Source organism: Podarcis gaigeae (genome assembly GCF_964106915.1).
Source record: "Podarcis gaigeae genome assembly, chromosome: 13".
Taxonomy (NCBI): Eukaryota; Metazoa; Chordata; class Lepidosauria; order Squamata; family Lacertidae; genus Podarcis; species Podarcis gaigeae.
Window position 1 is genome coordinate 31,080,835 of NC_139689.1, and position 17,837 is coordinate 31,098,671.

The 17,837-nt window shown below is 46.8% G+C and overlaps 1 protein-coding gene across 1 annotated transcript in view; it reads right to left on the reverse strand.

Moving 5' to 3' along the window:
* LOC310830573 (uncharacterized protein) overlaps nucleotides 1-12,418 on the reverse strand; it is a 34,526-nt gene extending 22,108 nt beyond the window's left edge. The window contains exons 1-8 of the mRNA XM_083710354.1: nucleotides 11,611-12,418; nucleotides 9,501-9,583; nucleotides 9,191-9,347; nucleotides 6,938-7,099; nucleotides 6,692-6,817; nucleotides 5,261-5,481; nucleotides 3,838-3,872; nucleotides 2,270-2,364 (exon numbers count right to left, since the gene is read on the reverse strand). Coding sequence (XP_083566480.1) covers nucleotides 2,270-2,364; nucleotides 3,838-3,872; nucleotides 5,261-5,481; nucleotides 6,692-6,817; nucleotides 6,938-7,099; nucleotides 9,191-9,347; nucleotides 9,501-9,583; nucleotides 11,611-12,117 — 1,386 coding nt within the window. The 5' untranslated portion in view covers nucleotides 12,118-12,418. The remainder of the gene's footprint in view (nucleotides 1-2,269; nucleotides 2,365-3,837; nucleotides 3,873-5,260; nucleotides 5,482-6,691; nucleotides 6,818-6,937; nucleotides 7,100-9,190; nucleotides 9,348-9,500; nucleotides 9,584-11,610) is intronic.
* Between the last annotated feature and the right edge of the window lie 5,419 nt (nucleotides 12,419-17,837).

Consider the following 17,837-nt stretch of genomic DNA (forward strand, 5'->3'; position numbering starts at 1 on the left):
CAGGTTTCGCTTCTCCGTGCAGCGTGCAGCGCCAAGATTTGATTTTTGCATGATTTTTCGGCTCCAGGGACCACACATTCGCTCTATAACACGCACAGACATTTCCCCTTCCTTTTTAGAAGAAAAAATCTGCGTGTTATAGAAGGAAAAATACGGTAGTTCTGGAGGTCCATTTTTAACCTGAAACTGTTCTTAACCTGAGACACCGCTAATGGGGCCTCCTGCTGCTGCCAGAGCACGATTTCTGTTCTCATCCTGAAGCAAAGTTCTTAACCCGAGGTACTATTTCTGGGTTAGCAGAGTCTGTAACCTGAAGCGTCTGTAACCTGAAGCGTCTGTAACCCGAGGTACCACTGTAGACTAAAGGGGGACAGTGATGTGTGGATAAAAGCAATATCTGGTGTCTACCACAACATCCAGCAGCAGTGATCATGTTAGAATGTTGGCTACCTTCTTACAGTTGCAGAAAGGCCTACGGGCTTACTATGGGATGCTGGGGAATTCGGACGAAAACAGAAATGAGATCAAAATTGTGAATGCTTGCTTATTTTTCCTGTGTAGAAGAAGGGAATCAATCCAGCAAATGTGATCGCTATTTGCTGCTGCTGTTGCTTCCAGGCTGCATCCACAAGGCAGTTTATTCTGTTTTGGGGACTTTCCCCTAACTCTTAAGTTCTGCATTATATTTGAGCCTCCTCTGAACTATAGTGCAAGTTTGGTGCTCATTCGCATGTTATTTGCTTCCAGGGTGAGAGGAGGGGAACAGTTTGCAAATAATGTGAAGATGAGTGCTAAACTTGTGCTAAATATTCCACTATAGTTCCAGAAGTAGCTTTTGCATCATGCCACATCTCAGATACTTGTATAATGTGGAAATTAACAGTTAGGGGAATATTGTGAAAATGGATGTGACTCTTCAATTCTGTTTCTGATTATGAGGCCTCTTGGCAGATCATGCTAGCACATTATTGGAGCTCATTGGTGTAGGAGTCTGGAGCACTGGTGACGACTTGGGGGGCAGAGTTCCCACAAAATGTTCAATGAAGGGGCCAGGGGCTCCTCAAAATCCTCCAGTGGCCACATATGCAGGCCATGGGGCGTCCGCAAGACTCGTCAGCATGCCTCACAGTGTGCGCAAGTGATGTCAGCACATTGCAAGCACATCGCAGAGCATGCATGTATGGTGTGATGATGCCACACGGCCCCAGGCCCTCTCAAATGTGTGGGCAAAGGGGCATGTGTGGTCTGGAGGCCTGGTCTAAGTGCATTTTCCAGCCGTGGGTTGTGAAACGTTGGCCCTCCAGATGCTGCTGAACCACATTTCCCAACAACCACAGCCAGTATGGCCAATGATCAGGGATGATGGGAGTTGTATTCCTGGAAAGGCAAAGATTCCCCAGCCATTTTAAGTCCATTGATTTCCGTTAGAGAGAAGGCCTGTAGTTTAGTGGTGAAACAACTCCTTTGCACACAGAAGGTCTCTGGTTCAGATAGGGCTGGGAACAGCCCCTTCCAAAAACCCTTGAAATTTGATGATAGTTTCCTAACCTGTTACCCTCCAGATTTTTTGGGGACTGCAACTGCCATCATCTTCAGCTAGTAAGGCCAATGGATGGGGATGATGGGAATTGTAGTCCAAAACATTGGAAGGACACCAAGCTGGGAGAGGTTAGTAAGACAATATAGAGCAAGGCAAACCAATGACTTATCAGACCATTAGTTTATCTAGCTCAGTATTGTCCTACTGTGCTCCTAGGCTATTGAGAGGCAGCTTAAGATGTTTTCACAAGGACCTCTCCCACACTGCATATTCGGGCACTGAGAGCATCATGGGAAACAATGTTTTGGAAGGTTTGGTCCTTCTGAATGAGATGCACTTTGATACTGCAATATTGAGACTCAAACGATCAAGTCTAATCACACATATCTATATCTATCTATCTATCTATCTATCTATCTATCTATCTATCATCTATCTATATCTATCTATCCTTCTATCTTTCTATCTATGAAATTATTTTGAAAATGCATGTCTTCTTTCCATCTAGGAACACTGAAGGTTGCAGGGTTAAGAGCAATGAAGCCATTCTCTTGAACTGACCACAGAAAACTCCTGATTTGCTGGAATGAACACACTTTATTAGAGCCTTGGGTATGCAGCCATACAAGAACTCAAATTGCGGCTGGAAAGAAGAAAAGCAGGAAATGGAAAATCAGAACAGTATCTCAAATGAGAATGAAAGGCTGATGTGTTCAAGGTGCAGACTTAACGGCCGGACACATGGACCTGTTCACGAGATGAGATCACTTTTCCGTCTTGGACCTCCTCGACGATTGTGCGGACTTGGCGGGTGGTTGAGGGTCCTACAAGGAGACAGAAGGGGAAGAAACATTATTTGCAGGAAAGTGATTCAGCCTCCACCATTTGCTGACCCGCCTCTCTGTGTCCTACACATCAGCCAAAGCTCACTGTTAGAAGGAACTGGATTTTAACATCTCCCATGGAACCTCAGAATGCGTGTCTTTACCAAACCATGAAAATACAGAGCAAGCTTTGCAGGACTGGTATTTAAAGGGCTTCTTGTGCTTTGATCAACGTAGAACGTTTCTTCAACCTTTACAGACCTGGAGCCAATCTTTAACTCCGACCAGCCACTTTCTATTTGTAACTTGGGGCCTACTTTTATTTCATACTGTATGTGTCTTTCTTGTTTTCCTTTTCCCTCTCTCCTACACACACACACACTATCCCCTCTTCCTCCTTCCATCTTTCTCCTCTCCAGCTTGCCCCTTCTTTAAAAAAAAAAATGAAACAAAGAAAATAAATAGTGACAGCGACCCCCTTAAGACTTAACTGGCATGGCCTGCTTAAGAAGAACTTTACTGAGTCACACTAGAGGTCTGTCTAACGCAGCATCCTATATCTACAGGGCTGAACCAGATACCTCTGGGAAGCCCACAACAGCCAGCAACTGATATTCAGAGACATACCGCCTTTGACACTGAAGGCGATAAAGCTCTGATGCCAAACAACCATTGATAGCCTTCTCCTCCATGACTTTGTATATTCCCCTTTTAAAGTTGTTTAGGTTGGTGGCCAACACTACATCTTTCCATGCCTTAACTATGGGCTGTGTGAAGGACTACATGTTTTCTTTTCTATTCTGCTTCTCCTACCATTCCTCTTAAAAAGGAAAGGACCATAGTTCAGCGGCAGAACTTCTGCTTTGCATTCAGAAGGTCAGAAGGCCAAGCCCCAGCATCTTCAAGTAGGGCTGGGATAGAGCCCAGTCTGAGTCTTTGGAGAGCTGCTGCCATTCAATGTAGACAATACTGAACTAGATGGACTAATGGTCTGACTCAACCTAAGGCAGCTTCCTATGTTCCTATAGGACAACCCAAAGCATGATCCAGGTTGAGTTACAACCCGGTTGTTGACTATGACTCATTTGTTGAAGGCCAGTGCCTTAATCCAATTAGTTTCCTGTGTTATCAAGTAACTACATGCATCGACTAATACAGATGACGTAGACGGCTTTGTTGAAACATGGCACCCTTTTATGAAATACTTCACTTATAATCCCAAAGAATGGCAACTGCCGAAATCACAGACTGGACTTTGGCAAACTTAACTAGATCGATCCCTACTGGATGGTAAAAATATAGACGCAGCTACCATCTTGAATGGCTAGGCCTACAGTATTTGTTGACAGCATACTGATGAATGTATCATCACCATATCCTGTCTGTCTGCATGCTTCAATATTCTCAGCTTTTATAAAACAAAGAGAACTTCTGAAAAGCAAAAGGAAGAGCAATGGTCCGACAGATCCTTACCGCTAGAAATCGCCGACGAATACTGGGAAGAAATGCTGCAAGGGAAGAAAGACAAGACTGGATTAGAGAAACATGAAGAGTTCGTTTTCAGCTGCAGTGCAGCAGGTGCAGAAATGGTAATCAAATGCGCTAAAAGGAAAGGCACAACAACACAACCTTGTGACCAGTTAATTTCGTGATCAGATTGCTTTAAAATAAAGGAAGCCCAGAGGAAGCCCTGGAACATTTCCATTTGTTACATTTTCTCCTCTGGCCCTCTTTACACATTACAGCAAACACAGCTACGAGTGTTTGTGTGGAAAAGTGCACCTGTGTCGATTCATACAGATCAGCTGCTGTGTACACAGAGTGTATCCTAGTTGGGTGACACATGTGAATAACTGTATGAGTGTGCAAGCACAACTCTTTGCATTCACAAGTATGCAGGTTGTACACTCATTGGATGTACCGTAATGTGTGAAAGACCCTTATAACATTCTGCAACAGGCCAATGGGGGCGGAGGACTGGATATAGGACTTCTGTGCCAATGTCACCCTTAGAAATGTACCAAGTTCTCAAGCCAACACAAGACGTTGCTCAAGGGTAGCATGATGTGTTGACACTATTGCACCAAGAGCACCCACAACAGCTGGACTTAGTGTGCCAATTGCACATGGTGTGCTTAACATACATCAGAAATAATGGGATGGGAGGACAGGCCTGGAACTGCCAGCAATCCTAAAAAATTACTTGGCAACTGAAAAACATCCTCTGTCATGGACTGGTTGGGCACAGAGGAACCAGCTGGTGGGAGGAACCAGCTGGGGAACCACCAGGGGAAGAAGGCTCAGAGCCTGGGGAGTGGTGGTGGGACATTGTTGAGTGGTCAGAGGAAAAAGACTGGGAAGAGGAGGGGTTGGAAACTGAAGAGGTAACAGGGCTTAGTGAGCTGGGAGAGTCTGTGATAGAGAGAAGTCCACAATCAGAGGCAGAAAGTAAAGCAGGAGAATGGGATGAGGAAGGCCAAGAGGCAGAAATGAGTCTGGCTGGTGCAGAGGCATGGTTGTCTTCTCCTGCTGCGACAAGCTTCCGTCCCCACTGGTCTCCCAGAACCAGAAGAGGTGTGAAGAGGGCAGAAGAAAGGTTGGCTGCACTTAGGCACAGTCTCCGATTGCTTGGGGAAAACCCTGGAGAGGAGTGGGCTGTGACAAGGTGGGGACTTTCAGTCTCGGCAACTGATCCATGGGGCAAGACCTACCAGGGATGAGCTGCTGTGTTCATTAGGCTGACACTCCACCAAGTCTGTGCAGATCATGTTCTTGCTAACAAAGAGTTAGCTCCAACTTGCACAGTGTGATTTACTGCCAGCTCCTGACATCCTCCTATTTCAGCCTATTGACTCCTTATCCAACATTAGAAAACATCCCCCCTCTTTATACATACTGGGCTTCCTCTCCCTCCAGCAGGCGGCGATAGGTGGCGATCTCCTGTTCCAGGCGGGTCTTGGTATCAAGGAGGATCTTGTATTCGTGGTTCTGGCGCTCCATGTCGCACCTCAGCTCAGCCAGCTGCTCCTCCACGCTGGTGATCATAACCTGGATCTGGGCGAGCTGGGCTCCGTAGCGGGACTCCGTCTCTGCCAAGCTGCCTTCCAGTGCTGCTTTCTGGGGGAAGAGAATTGAGAGAGAGGAAATCAGAGTCAGCTTCTGAGGGAAGCTGCACAGCAACCTTTCATGTTAGAGTCCTCCAGCGGTGGCTGGTAGGGCAGAAGGAAGGGAGCCCAACAGTAGGTGGCACCAATGAGCCAAAGACAGACACAGCCACCCTCTGACTGGTCAGAAGCAAGAAGGCAGGCAGGTGGCAGCTCGTTGAGAACAGACTGAGGTTGGTGGGGCAGCACCCCATTCACCCTAATAGACCTTCACTGGATTCCTCCCAGTAACTGGGAATCCTGTGCAATCAGATTCCCGAATCAAAGGGAAACACAGGGGCTCTCAGTCAATGCATATTAAGAACATAAGAAGAGTCTTTCTGAGTCAGGCCAGTGGTCCATCTAGTCCAGAATCCTGTTCTTCCAGTGACCAACTAGATGCCTGGGGGAAGCCTACAAGCAAAATCTGAATGCAACAGCACTCTCGCTACTTGAGACTCCCAGCAGCTAGCATTCTGAATGTGTGTCAGGATGTTGTCAGCGACTCCCGGCTGGTTGCCCAGGAAAGCATAAAGACAAGGAAAAGTTTCTTACTGTCCCTTTTTATTTCAATCTCTACAGAGAGAGGCTATAGAACCCAGGCTCTTGGATAATGGCGTTGTCCCAAATGATTCTCCACCCCCATCCCCGTCTCTCCCACTTCCTCGTTCATGACTTCGACGGGTGCTGCTACATGCCCTCTGTCTTTGAACTCTTTGCTCTCCTACTTTTAAGGTCCGCCGGGTTCTGGGAGATAAAGGGTCTGGAATGCTTTCTAATGATGACATGTCAGCCAGGCGTTGTTCTGGCTCTCCCACGATTTCCCAGCTTTCCCCTCATCTGCCTCTGAGCTGCAACTTCCTTCAAACCCCTGTTGCAAATCTATACTGTCTTCCTCTTCCTCCTCCCTGGAAAGGTCAGTCTCTGACACTGTGGAGGTAGCCTACAGCCATCATGACTTGTAGCCATTGATAGCTCCATGAATTTGTCTAACCCTCGTTTACGCCCTCCAAGCTGATGGCCATTACAACACCTTCTGGAAGCAAATTCTAATATTTGCTTCCTCAGAGAAGGTAGAAAGTCATTCTAGGAATTCCCAGCAAGTCAGTCTGGTGGTGGGGTGCGACATTGTGCGACTGTTTCCCTGATTAAAGGGCAGGGAGAAGATTGCCTGAACGCCGTACCGTGCTAAGCTGGGACTGCAGCTCTATTTCCAGGCCTTGGAGGGTTCGTCTCAGTTCTGTGATTTCCGACTTGCCGTTGTGCAGCTGCTCCGTGTTCATGGCAACTTCGCGGTTCAGCTCTTCGGTCTACAAGGAAATGGGGAGACAGCACAATAGTGACCCTAGTGATCAAAACACCCAGCATTCTTTTCTTGTTTCTTCCCTCCGCCCCCCAAGAAAGTGCATTCACCCCAAAGGAAGACCCACCTTGCTGAAGAACCACTGCTCAGCATCCTTCCGGTTCTGCTCTGCCATTGTCTCGTACTGCTCACGCATCTCTGCCAGGATCTTGGTCAGATCCACCCCAGGAGCAGCATCCATTTCCACGGAGATCTCACCACGGATCTGGCTTCGGAGGACAGTCATTTCCTGGAATAGAGGCACATGGAGCGAGGTTATTTGTAATTAAGATTCTATCATGTTGTTGGTTTTATTGTACACCACTATTATTATTGTTTTTTAAGTGTTGTCAATTTAGAAATATTCCTATAAACAAATCAGATGCAACTTCTTTGGGGGAAATTCCACCGATCTGAAAAATATAGGTTGTGTTTAAAAAGAGATTGGCCTTTGTTCAGCACTTAGATTGCAAACCCTAATGCAAGTGTCTTTCATAATGTGCTTCTGTTTCATGTAATGATTTTCCTACATGCATCTGAAAGCATGAGGCTAATGTTGTCAAGGGTCAGCTATCCCAGATCAGTACCATATTTTTCTGTTTATAACAAGATCCCATGTATAAGATGACCCCTGTTTTTTGGGACTCCAAATAAAGAAATCCCCCATATGCACCATCTGTGTATAAGGCGACCACGAATTTTAAACGTGAAAAAACAGGGGGAAATGTAGTCTTAAACACGGAAAAATACGGTAGTTACCACACTTGCCAGTAAACTAATTGAAGATGTACTAGAGAATGACTGGTAAGGGAATCAGCGGGTGCCTACAGTCATTTGATCCTAACAGCCTAATTCTCACACAATGAATTATTTTGAGCCGTGGCCCCCAGAATTTTGTTCTTCTGCACGTTGCTCTGGATACAATGAGTTTAGATTGGAGGCCAACCATTGCTGCAATCTGGCTTTGTAGAGACTGGTTTTTATCTCATTATTGTTGCAATCGATTGTAGACATTGCTGCTACTCCGTTTTAAGGGGGGGTGCAGTGTGGTTTTGATTTGGATGGCTATTATTATTATTATTATTATTATTATTATTATTATTATTATTTCTTTTCAGCCAGAGCTTGCCAGAGCTCAGTTCTGGCACCTCTCAGGTGGGCACCATTGCCATCCTAAGAGAACAAGGCAGACGTTCATGGTGAACTCTGGCACCTCTTTTTCTAGAAAAATAGCACTGATTATTAATATTTTAGTAGTAGTAGTAGTAGTAGTAGTAGTAGTAGTAGTAGTAGTAGTAGTATGTGTTTATGAGATCTTGTACATCGTTTTCAAGGGCCAATTCTGCCCTAAAAGGCACACCGGAGCAGATCTAGGCTAGATTCTCACAGCTGTACTTGACATGCAGAACTCAGCCTCTTCGCTTTTCCAATGGACTTTTAAGGGCTGGTTCATTCATGCATCTTCAACACTTGATGGCTACAGTATCTAACAGTGACTTACACATGTGAGTGGGCCTTTACAGACAGAACAGTCAGAACCTCTTTAAACGCAATGCTTTCCAATGGAGTCCATTCCTAGACTTGACATCTGTGATCAAAGGTATGTTCATGGGTAAATAGGGCCCAGGTTTATGGTCACACAGGTGGCGCTGTGGGTTAAAACCTCAGCGCCTAGGGCTTGCCGATCGAAAGGTCGGCGGTTCGAATCCCCGCGGGTGGCGCTGTGGGTTAAAGCCTCAGCGCCTAGGGCTTGCCGATCGAAAGGTCGGCGGTTCGAATCCCCGCAGCGGGGTGCGCTCCCGTTGCTCGGTCCCAGCGCCTGCCAACCTAGCAGTTCGAAAGCACCCTCGGGTGCAAGTAGATAAATAGGGACCGCTTTCTAGCGGGAAGGTAAACGGCGTTTCCGTGTGCAGCTCTGGCTCACCAGAGCAGCAATGTCACACTGGCCACGTGACCCGGAAGTGTCTTCGGACAGCGCTGGCCCCTGGCCTCTTGAGTGAGATGGGCGCACAACCCCAGAGTCTGGCAAGACTGGCCCGTACGGGCAGGGGTACCTTTACCTTTACCTTATGGTCACATGAATTGTTTGGTAAGTATCTAGATCACAGCCCAAAAGGTCTGTTTCCTGCCCATTTTTCCAATGATATTTCAAAGACATTTCATTGTGGCACAGCCTGTTGCGCTGGGCCATTCAGAAGATGCTTGTAGCATGTGCAACCACATTGGACAAAAAGAACGTGCGTTGGGTTCATCAGACATAAACCAGTTGAATGCTGGTGTCCTCCCCCTCTCCTTTAAAAATGTGCACCCCTCTGTGACGTTGCCCATTGGGCATTCTTACCTCCTCATGGTTCTTGTGCAGATAAGCCAATTCCTCCTTTAGATTTTCCAGCTGCATTTCCAGATCAGATCTGGACAGTGTGAGATCATCCAAGACTCTGCGCAGACCATTGATGTCAGACTCAACACTCATGCGCAAGGCCTGCTCTGTCTCAAACCTGCATCCACAAAGGATTGAAAGAAAGAAGGAAGGGGAAAGGGGTAAGAGGTTGTCCCAGGAAATGTTTGTCACACAGCTCCCAGCCATGGTGCTGGCTGTGAAACCAACCCAACCACTGGGTTGTGTGTGTGTTTTTAACAATTAAACCTACTTGGTTCTGAAGTCATCAGCGGTCAACTTCGCATTGTCAATCTGCAGGAGGATGCTGGCATTCTGAACACTGGCAGCAAGAATCTGCAAGGGAAGCAGGGAATGGGTGGTTTGAAATGGTAAAAATTCTGGGCAAGCTTTATTTTATTTTTAGGGAACCCTCAAAGGGCATTTTATTCAGGACCTAGCCTTGTGCTACGTGAAAGCTCTGGGACGTTCTTTCTAATTTACTTAACAGAAAGCCATTTCAAGGGCTGGAAATCGTAGAGGAATCACAGAATTGCAGAGTTGGAAGGGACTCTGAGGACCATCTGGTCCAACCCCCTGCAATGCAGAAATATTCAGCTGTCCCATTGAGGGATCGAACCTGCAACCTTGGTGTTATCAGCACTGCTCTAACGAGCTGAGCTCTCCAGGAGAAGCATGGCATGCACCAAATAATAATAATAATAATAATAATAATAATAATAATAATTATTATTATTATTATTATTATTATTATTATTATTATTTAAAAAGTGACATCTTCATCCTTCAGCGTTCCAGATGCATTTTTATTAGGGCTTGTGCCGGGGAACATCCCAGTAGATAGTGCCCCGTATTAATTAGTGGGGACACCATTTAGAGTACAGGGTCTAACCTACAGCTGTCCAGAATCTGTCGGGAGTCCCCCATATTTGCCCTGGCCACTGGCATTGCTGGCTGGGGCTGATAGGAATTAGAGTCCCACAACATCTGGAGAAGAACAGGTTAGTCACCCTCTGGATTAGACTTGAGGAACAAAATATGTCATGGGCTGACCCCAGTTTTAAGGGATCCAAGTGGGCAAAATAAATTAACTTCCCGCACTAGGGAAATCCTAGTTAATTTTACTACAGAAGAGGCTTTGGTTTGGCTGATGGCATTCCTCCACAGCCTCCATAGCCCAACAGTTAATCATTATACCTCCCAACTAGGAGGTTGTGTTGGACCTTGGGCTACTTCACATAGGTCCTTGGTCCTGTGTAGGGGGAAAGTGTACATCTTCGGACAGGGTGTACACTAGGAGCATCCCAGACCCTGAGATCTCAGGGCCCAAACCTTAGACTTAGGGGCATCCCCTGGTGATGTCACAGAGGTGGGCCCTGGCCATTCTTCCGCTACACTCACTCCCACCTCTGAGCCCTGGAGATGGAAGTTAATTGGAAGAGGGAGCCTCTGCAATAATCTGCAGTTGGCTCCTGCCAGGCTGAAGCTTGCAGGCTGTATGCACAGTCTTCTCAATAAATGAAAATGAAAATGAAATTAAGGCACAAAAGAAAGTAGTATACCACTAGTAGTACCACAATAGTAGTGCAGTAGTGGCGATAATGGTATTTCTGGACGATAACTGGGCTAGTTGCAGCTACACAGCCAAGAGTCCTGTGGTGGCATTTAACTAAAGAAAGCTATGTAAGAAAGGAGGGGAATACCCAATGGCTATGAAATGTAAGAGACAGGGGTAATTCAATGGCATTTCTACGCAAGGACAAATCGTCGGCAAGATAAGATCTGTGACGCATTCACAGCACTAGCAAGCACTGTCTTAAAAATCTTTGCTTTACAAATTTAACAGCTATAGTGGGAAAGAAACACACAGTTCTGATTAAGTCTAAATTCAAGGGGGGGACATCAAATGTGCTGATCAGTGTTAGCTCAGCAGGTTCATGCTGGAACTTCCCTTTAATATTATTCTCTGATTGTGGTTAATATTATTCTGACATCATCAGCTAAGTGTTCTTGGATTTTAAAAATCCTTTGCCTAATGCCTGCTTACATGTTAGACAGACTAAAAGAATTGGATTTGAGGTCTCTGGGTGCTAAGCATATTTTTTTAAAAAAGGGGGGTTCTCCCCAAACCTTTCAGACTTTCCTCATGGGCTTGTTAAGAGCCAGTTTGCTACGGTTTTCCATCCTAGAATTGTAGAGCTGGGAGGCACCCTGGGGATCATCTAAACCAACCCCCTGCAATGCAGGAATCTGCAGCTGTCCCATAAGGGACTCAAACCCTCAACCTTGGCATTATCAGCACTACACTCTAACCAACTGAGCTATCCAGGCTAAGAAGCCCCCTTAGGGTCACGTCGCCAAACCTTGCTCCGCAGATCCTCAATGGTCTTGAAATATGGGCTGTAGTCACGGTCTGGACCAGGTGCTTGCTTCTTGTACCACTCCTTGATCTTAAACTCCAGCTCGGTGTTGGCTTCCTCCAGCGCCCGCACCTTGTCCAGGTAGTTAGCCAGGCGGTCGTTCAGGTTCTGCATGGTCTCCTTCTCGCCCCCGGCCAGAAGGCCTTCGCCACCACCAGCAACAAAGCTTCCACCAATACCTCCACCATAGCCTCCACCAAACCCACCACCAAACCCACCACCAAGGCCGCTGCTGCTGCAGAAGCTGCCCCCATAGCCACCACCAAGGGCACTGCCTACCCCAGAGACATAGCGAGAGGAAGAGATGGAGACGCCACCAGCTCCGCCATGGATGCTCGGGGCTCTGTATCCTCCACCCATATGGACGGAGGAAAGCCGGGAGGATCCCCCAGCAAAAGAAGGCCCCTTCATGGAGGAGGAAGAGGTGTATTGCCTGTAGGTGGTGGTCATGGCTGCCAGGAAATGGAGACACTCAAGCCCAGAGAGATGTTCTTGCTGCTTTCTAAAAGGCCGAGGGAACTAACGGCTCTCTAATGCCCCGTGCTCCTTTTATCTCCAAGGTTGGAGGGGGGCGTTGCTTTGGAAAAGCCCTTCTTCTCTCTGCTTTGCATTCCCCAGAGCTTTCGTCATCACAGACATCAAAAGCCAACATCCACGCTCATCGTTTGTCTCCCCAGGTCTATTCATGCGTGTGTCACATTCCAGCAGATACACCTTGCCTTACAAAGGGCGGTTTTGTGTTTCCCCTTCTGTTCCCAGGTAGTGTGATTCAGAAAACAGGAGGACTATTGCTCAAGGGTATGGTGTAAGATTGCCACCTCTCTCTTTTTTTTCCTGAACGAACAGCGTGCCCAGGTAGAAACAATGAGCCCTTGAGAGCTGGAAATCTCAGGGAGAGGGGGGAAATCATTACAAAACAAAGGGATATTCATACAGGAGTCCAAGCGCCAAATGCCTTGCACATCTGTTTCTGGCAGGAGACGCAAACCTGAAAGTTCTGGCCAGGGGCTGCTTCAGGGAGCACAAGAAATGAAGGAAAAGTCCTACAGAGAAGATTGCAGGTTCACATTTCATGGATGTGCAGTGGGAGATTTGTCAGTCGATACCCGTGGGAGCTTTGATCCCAGCACCAGAAGGGAACTCTCACCAATATCACAGATTGTGATGTCCTTTGATTGAACAAAGATGCAGGGAAAGGAAACTACATCCATAGAGTTTCTGATTGTTTAGCAGTTCTTACGTCTTAAAGAAAGAAATGAAAGAAGGGAAGGCCTGGGACTATTGTTCAAGTTCATGGGAGCTTCAAAATGCCACATGTTCCAAGTTATTCCAATCATGATCACACCGGGCTCTCATTTCTGGTGCAACTGAGTCACAGTTAGAAAGTCAGGCAGTTCACAGCCTTGTTCACCTCCTTCTGACAACTGCAGGGTGCCACAGTGACAGCAAGAGCTAAGCCTGCTGTGCCCTTGTGCAAGGAGACACACACACACCTAACTGGAGAAAGTCGCACCCACTAATCGCACTCACTTCCTAATTGCACTGCAATGAATTTGTACCCATGAAGATTTTCAGGACAAAGAGTGCATTTCAAGGGCATAAAAAGGTTTTGGGGAGAGCTGGGGAGTATAAAGTTGTTGCTTTTTCTCCAGTCTGCAGTTGGGGAGTATAAAGTTGTTGCTTTTTCTCCAGTCTGCAACTTTTGTGCTCTTCCTGAGGCTGTGTACACACTACACCTTTAAAGCACATTCGAAGCACATCTCCCTCTCCAAAGATTTCTAGGCACTGTAATTTGTTATGAGCTGGTCAGAACTGTAGGGTGAACTCCTATGCCCCACTGAAATGGGGAATGCCTAAATGTACTGAAGGCTTTAACATAAGGAAATTCCACTGGAGTATACAAAGTGGTCCCTGAACTCCTTGATAAGTTGATAATTAACTGTTGTAGTTTTCTGTTAGCTAAACCATGAGTGTTTAACCTTAGATCAGGTGACAAAGGTATTTGGTTGCAAATCTCCATTTTGAAAGCCCTGCGGCATTTTGTGGCAAAAGTGGCTGTTTGTCACTACAGTTTCATCCCACACTGATATATACCAGAGGTGGGGAACCTGCAGACCTCCAGACTTGTGCTCCCTCCAAAACATCAAAGGCAAAAAGCAGAATACCATCTTCCAGGGTGCCATCTTCCCATTTTTTCTTGCAAAAACATGGTGGCCATTTTGGGTGCCATGATCTCTCATAATTCCGCACTGCAAAAAAAGTCATTTTTCCGGGGGAGTCGTGGCGCAGAATCACACAAGATCACAGTGCCCAAAATAGCCACTGTTCTCTCATAAGGAAAATAACCCAGATTTCACGGTATTTCTGGGACAGTTGAGGGGTCTGCATCAGGCGCAACCTACACAGCAAATAGCCAAGGAGTGTGGTGGGAATTGTAACAACATCTGGAGGGCTAACAGTTTCCCCTAACCCAACCTATGTGGAAGTTCTTTAGATCAGTGTTTCTCAACTGGGGGGGCATATGGCCCCCTGGGGGCCCCCAGGATATTCCAAGGCAGCCACAGGTGAAATTATATAATTTGTATAATTATTACAAATATTTAAAAAATGTTCGATTTATAAACAAAATACGAAATAGCTACCTTTCTATTGGTAGGAGGAGGGGGCACAGGAAGGAAACAAGGTGGGACCATGGTCGGAAAAAGGTTGAGAAACACTGCTTTATATTCCTGCCAAATTTACTTCCAAATATATGTGCTTGAGCAAGATGGCAGCAGTGAATCTGCTTTATGCAGCCAGGAACCAAAACAAGCAAACAAACAAACCCTTATATTAATAATTTAGTGATGTATGGAAGTGAGAGCTGGACCATAAAGAAGGCTGATCATCGAAGAATTGATGCTTTGAATTCTGGTGCTGGAGGAGACTCTTGAGAGTCCCATGGACTGCAAGAAGATCAAACCTATCCATTCTTAAGGAAATCAGCCCTGAATGCTCACTGGAAGGACAGATCCTGAAGCTGAGGCTCCAATACTTTGGCCACCTCATGAGAAGAGAAGACTCCCTGGAAAAGACCCTGATGTTGGGAAAGATGGAGGGCACAAGGAGAAGGGGACGCCAGAGGACGAGATGGCTGGATAGTGTTGTCGAAGCTACTAACATGAGTCTGACCAAACTGTGGGAGGCAGTGGAAGACAGGAGTGCCTGGCGTGCTCTGGTCCATGGGGTCACGAAGAGTCGGACACGACTAAATGACTAAACAACAACAAAATATTAATAATTAGGATGGTCAGGTGGAAAAGAGGAGAGGTCCCTTGCAACTTTAGTAGAGTCATGAAAGAGGGGTTTTCAAGCAGGGATGGTTTGTCACGCAAGTCACGGCTGCTGGCAAGCTACACACTTGCTGAAACTCCCTGTTCTGCTCAAGAAGGAAAAGCGAAGGAGCCCTTTCTTGCGTCTGCTCACCCAGAAGGAGTTTTTGGGGTTTCGTGCTCAGAGAGGAAGCCAGGAGAAAAAGGAAGCAGGAACCTGGCTGAGCCAAAAGAAGCTCATCTTATCACCACCCTCTTCCTCCTCACACTTCAGGGAGTGTCCCCAAACAGAGGGGTCCCATTTAACTCTCATGGTTAACAGCCTATCCTTTGTGAAAATGTGTCACTGGGGGCTGGTGAACCTTTTCCAGTCAGCAAGCCAGATCCTGACTTCCTCCAAATTCCCCATGGTTCCTTTTGACAGATAGGCATCCTGCACCTTTGAAATAAAACCATGCGGGCAAAAGCTCTGGGATTTACAGGCCCTCTGCTTTTTGCAGAGAGAGGCATCTTCACCTGCCCTGCACCTGACAGCATGGATGACATCAGGCATAGGGCAGTTGAGTGTGGCTAGAGAGGAAACAGCCTGGTGGGCCAAATCAAGACCCCTCCTGGGCCTACGTCCATCGCCACACCTTCTGGCAGTGAATTCTGAAGGCAAATGCCGCTTGGAATGCAGACCTATGGACTTTACTGCATCCCCTAAAGGTAAAGGTAAAGGGACCCCTGACCATTAGGTCCTATTGTGGCCGACTCTGGGGTTGCAGCGCTCATCTCGCTATATTGGCCGGGGGAGCCGGCGTACAGCTTCCGGGTCATGTAGCCAGCATGCCTAAGCCGCTTCTGGCAAACCAGAGCAGCGCACGGAGACACCGTTTACCTTCCCGCCGGAGCGGTACCTATTTATCTACTTGCACTTTGACATGTTTTTGAACTGCTAGGTTGGCAGGAGCAGGGACCGAGCAACGGGAGCTCACCCTGTTGCGGGGATTCAAACCACCAACCTTCTGATCGGCAAGTCCTAGGCTCTGTGGTTTAACCCACAGCACCACCCGCATCCCTACTGCATCCCCTACACACACAAATCTGAAATAACGACCCCTGTCTCTGAGGGAGGGCTATTTCCCTGGATACCTGCCTGCCTTCCACCCTCCAGTCCAGACAGCATTTGCATCAGAGCCAGAGAGCACTGGCAGTCATTGCCACATCATGCGCAAGGGGACTGCGTGCCAAATGCACGTTGTCACACTGTGACTGGCGCATTCTGTTTCTTCGCTCCTGCGTTTCCCACGCGTTGCCAGCTTTGGCTCTTAACCAAGCTCTAATTATTTCTTTTTTTCCTCTCCTTTTCTTTTCACAGCCCTTCAGAAAGGTGGAAACAATTCTGTGTACTCTGGGATCAATAAAACTTGCCCTGGCTTGACTCCTGGCATCCTATTCACCTTGGCGCCTTTTCTTAAGGAATTACGTGGCTTCTGTTGGGTGAATAGCCTCAGGGCAGCATTGCCAACCATGACTTATACTTTTGGTTTGTGGTGTCTCTCTCTCTTTCATTATGGTTTTATTATTTTTATTTTTACTAGGTAACTGTGCCAGGATTTCTTCTGGCAAGAGCCATCAGTAGATGGATTTTTTAAAAAATAATAATTAGCACTTTATAAATTGCACATTTATTCTGTGTTTTGTTTTATGTTTTGTCCCTAATCTTTGTTTTATGTATTCTTTTCTACTACATGTTACTTTAGCTGCCTTGTGGGCCCCAGGCTGAAAAGGCTGGATATATACCGTATTTTTCTGCTGGCTCCTCTGACCAAGTATGCCAACCTATTTGCTAACCCCCTCCCGACACACTTGGCCAACTAAGGGGGAGGCCCTTTCCTCAGTCCTGCCACCGTGAGAACGTGGGACGGGGCCTTCTTGGTGGCTGCTCCCAGACTTCGGAACTCCCTCCCTAGAAAAGCTAGACAGGCTCCCTCTTTGTTGTCCTTGAAGACCTTCTTGCATTTGCAGGGGAGAATCAGCAAGCATGATGGCAGTGCTTAACTCTTTTCCCATCCAAGGCCGACACTACCATTAGGCAGAGTGAGGCAGTGACCTCGGGCAGCTGATTTGGTGTCACAAAAGGGCAGCAAATTCTGGTTTGTTTCTTATCATGGTGGGGTTTGTTTTTTTACTGCCAAGGAGAGGAGTTTGGGGGTTTTCTGCCTCAGGTGCCGAAACAAAATGCCCAGCCTTAGAAAGGTAGGGATCAACCTTATTCTGAGTCTGACCATTGGTTCACCAAGGCTAGTATCACGTATATTTACTGGCAGCAGCTCTCCAGGGTTTCAGGCTGGGCCTCTCCTTCCCCTACCTGAAGATGTCAGAGATTGGTCCTAGGATCTTCTTTGCGCAAATTATTTACTATCTTCATTGAGGGGAGAGAAGGCAAGGGTACAGTTTGGGCTGGATCTACACACATCAAAAAAAGGTTGTAAATCTCATGATGGGAAATCATGTTGCCGAAGGATCGAATTCTACAGCGCCCTCTGGTGTCACAGTGTTGTAATGCATTTAAAACACTTTAAAAGAAAAAAAAATCTAATGTAGCTGAGCCCTTGGTTTTCTACCTCAGGCCAGCAAAATATCTTAGGGTAGCCCTGCTCATCAAGTCTTCCCTACAAACACCTTCATTTTCCTTCCGAATTCACCCTCCAACAGGTTCCAAGGATCCAGACAACCTGTTTCCTGAGCATTCAATAGATCTCCCTGTTTGCAGGGAGGCTAGACAGCATTGCCTCGAGCAAATCTCACTCCACACTTCACAATCTGTTTTTCCGTCACCGTCCTTGTTGCAAAATATCTGGTCTTTTGCGAGAA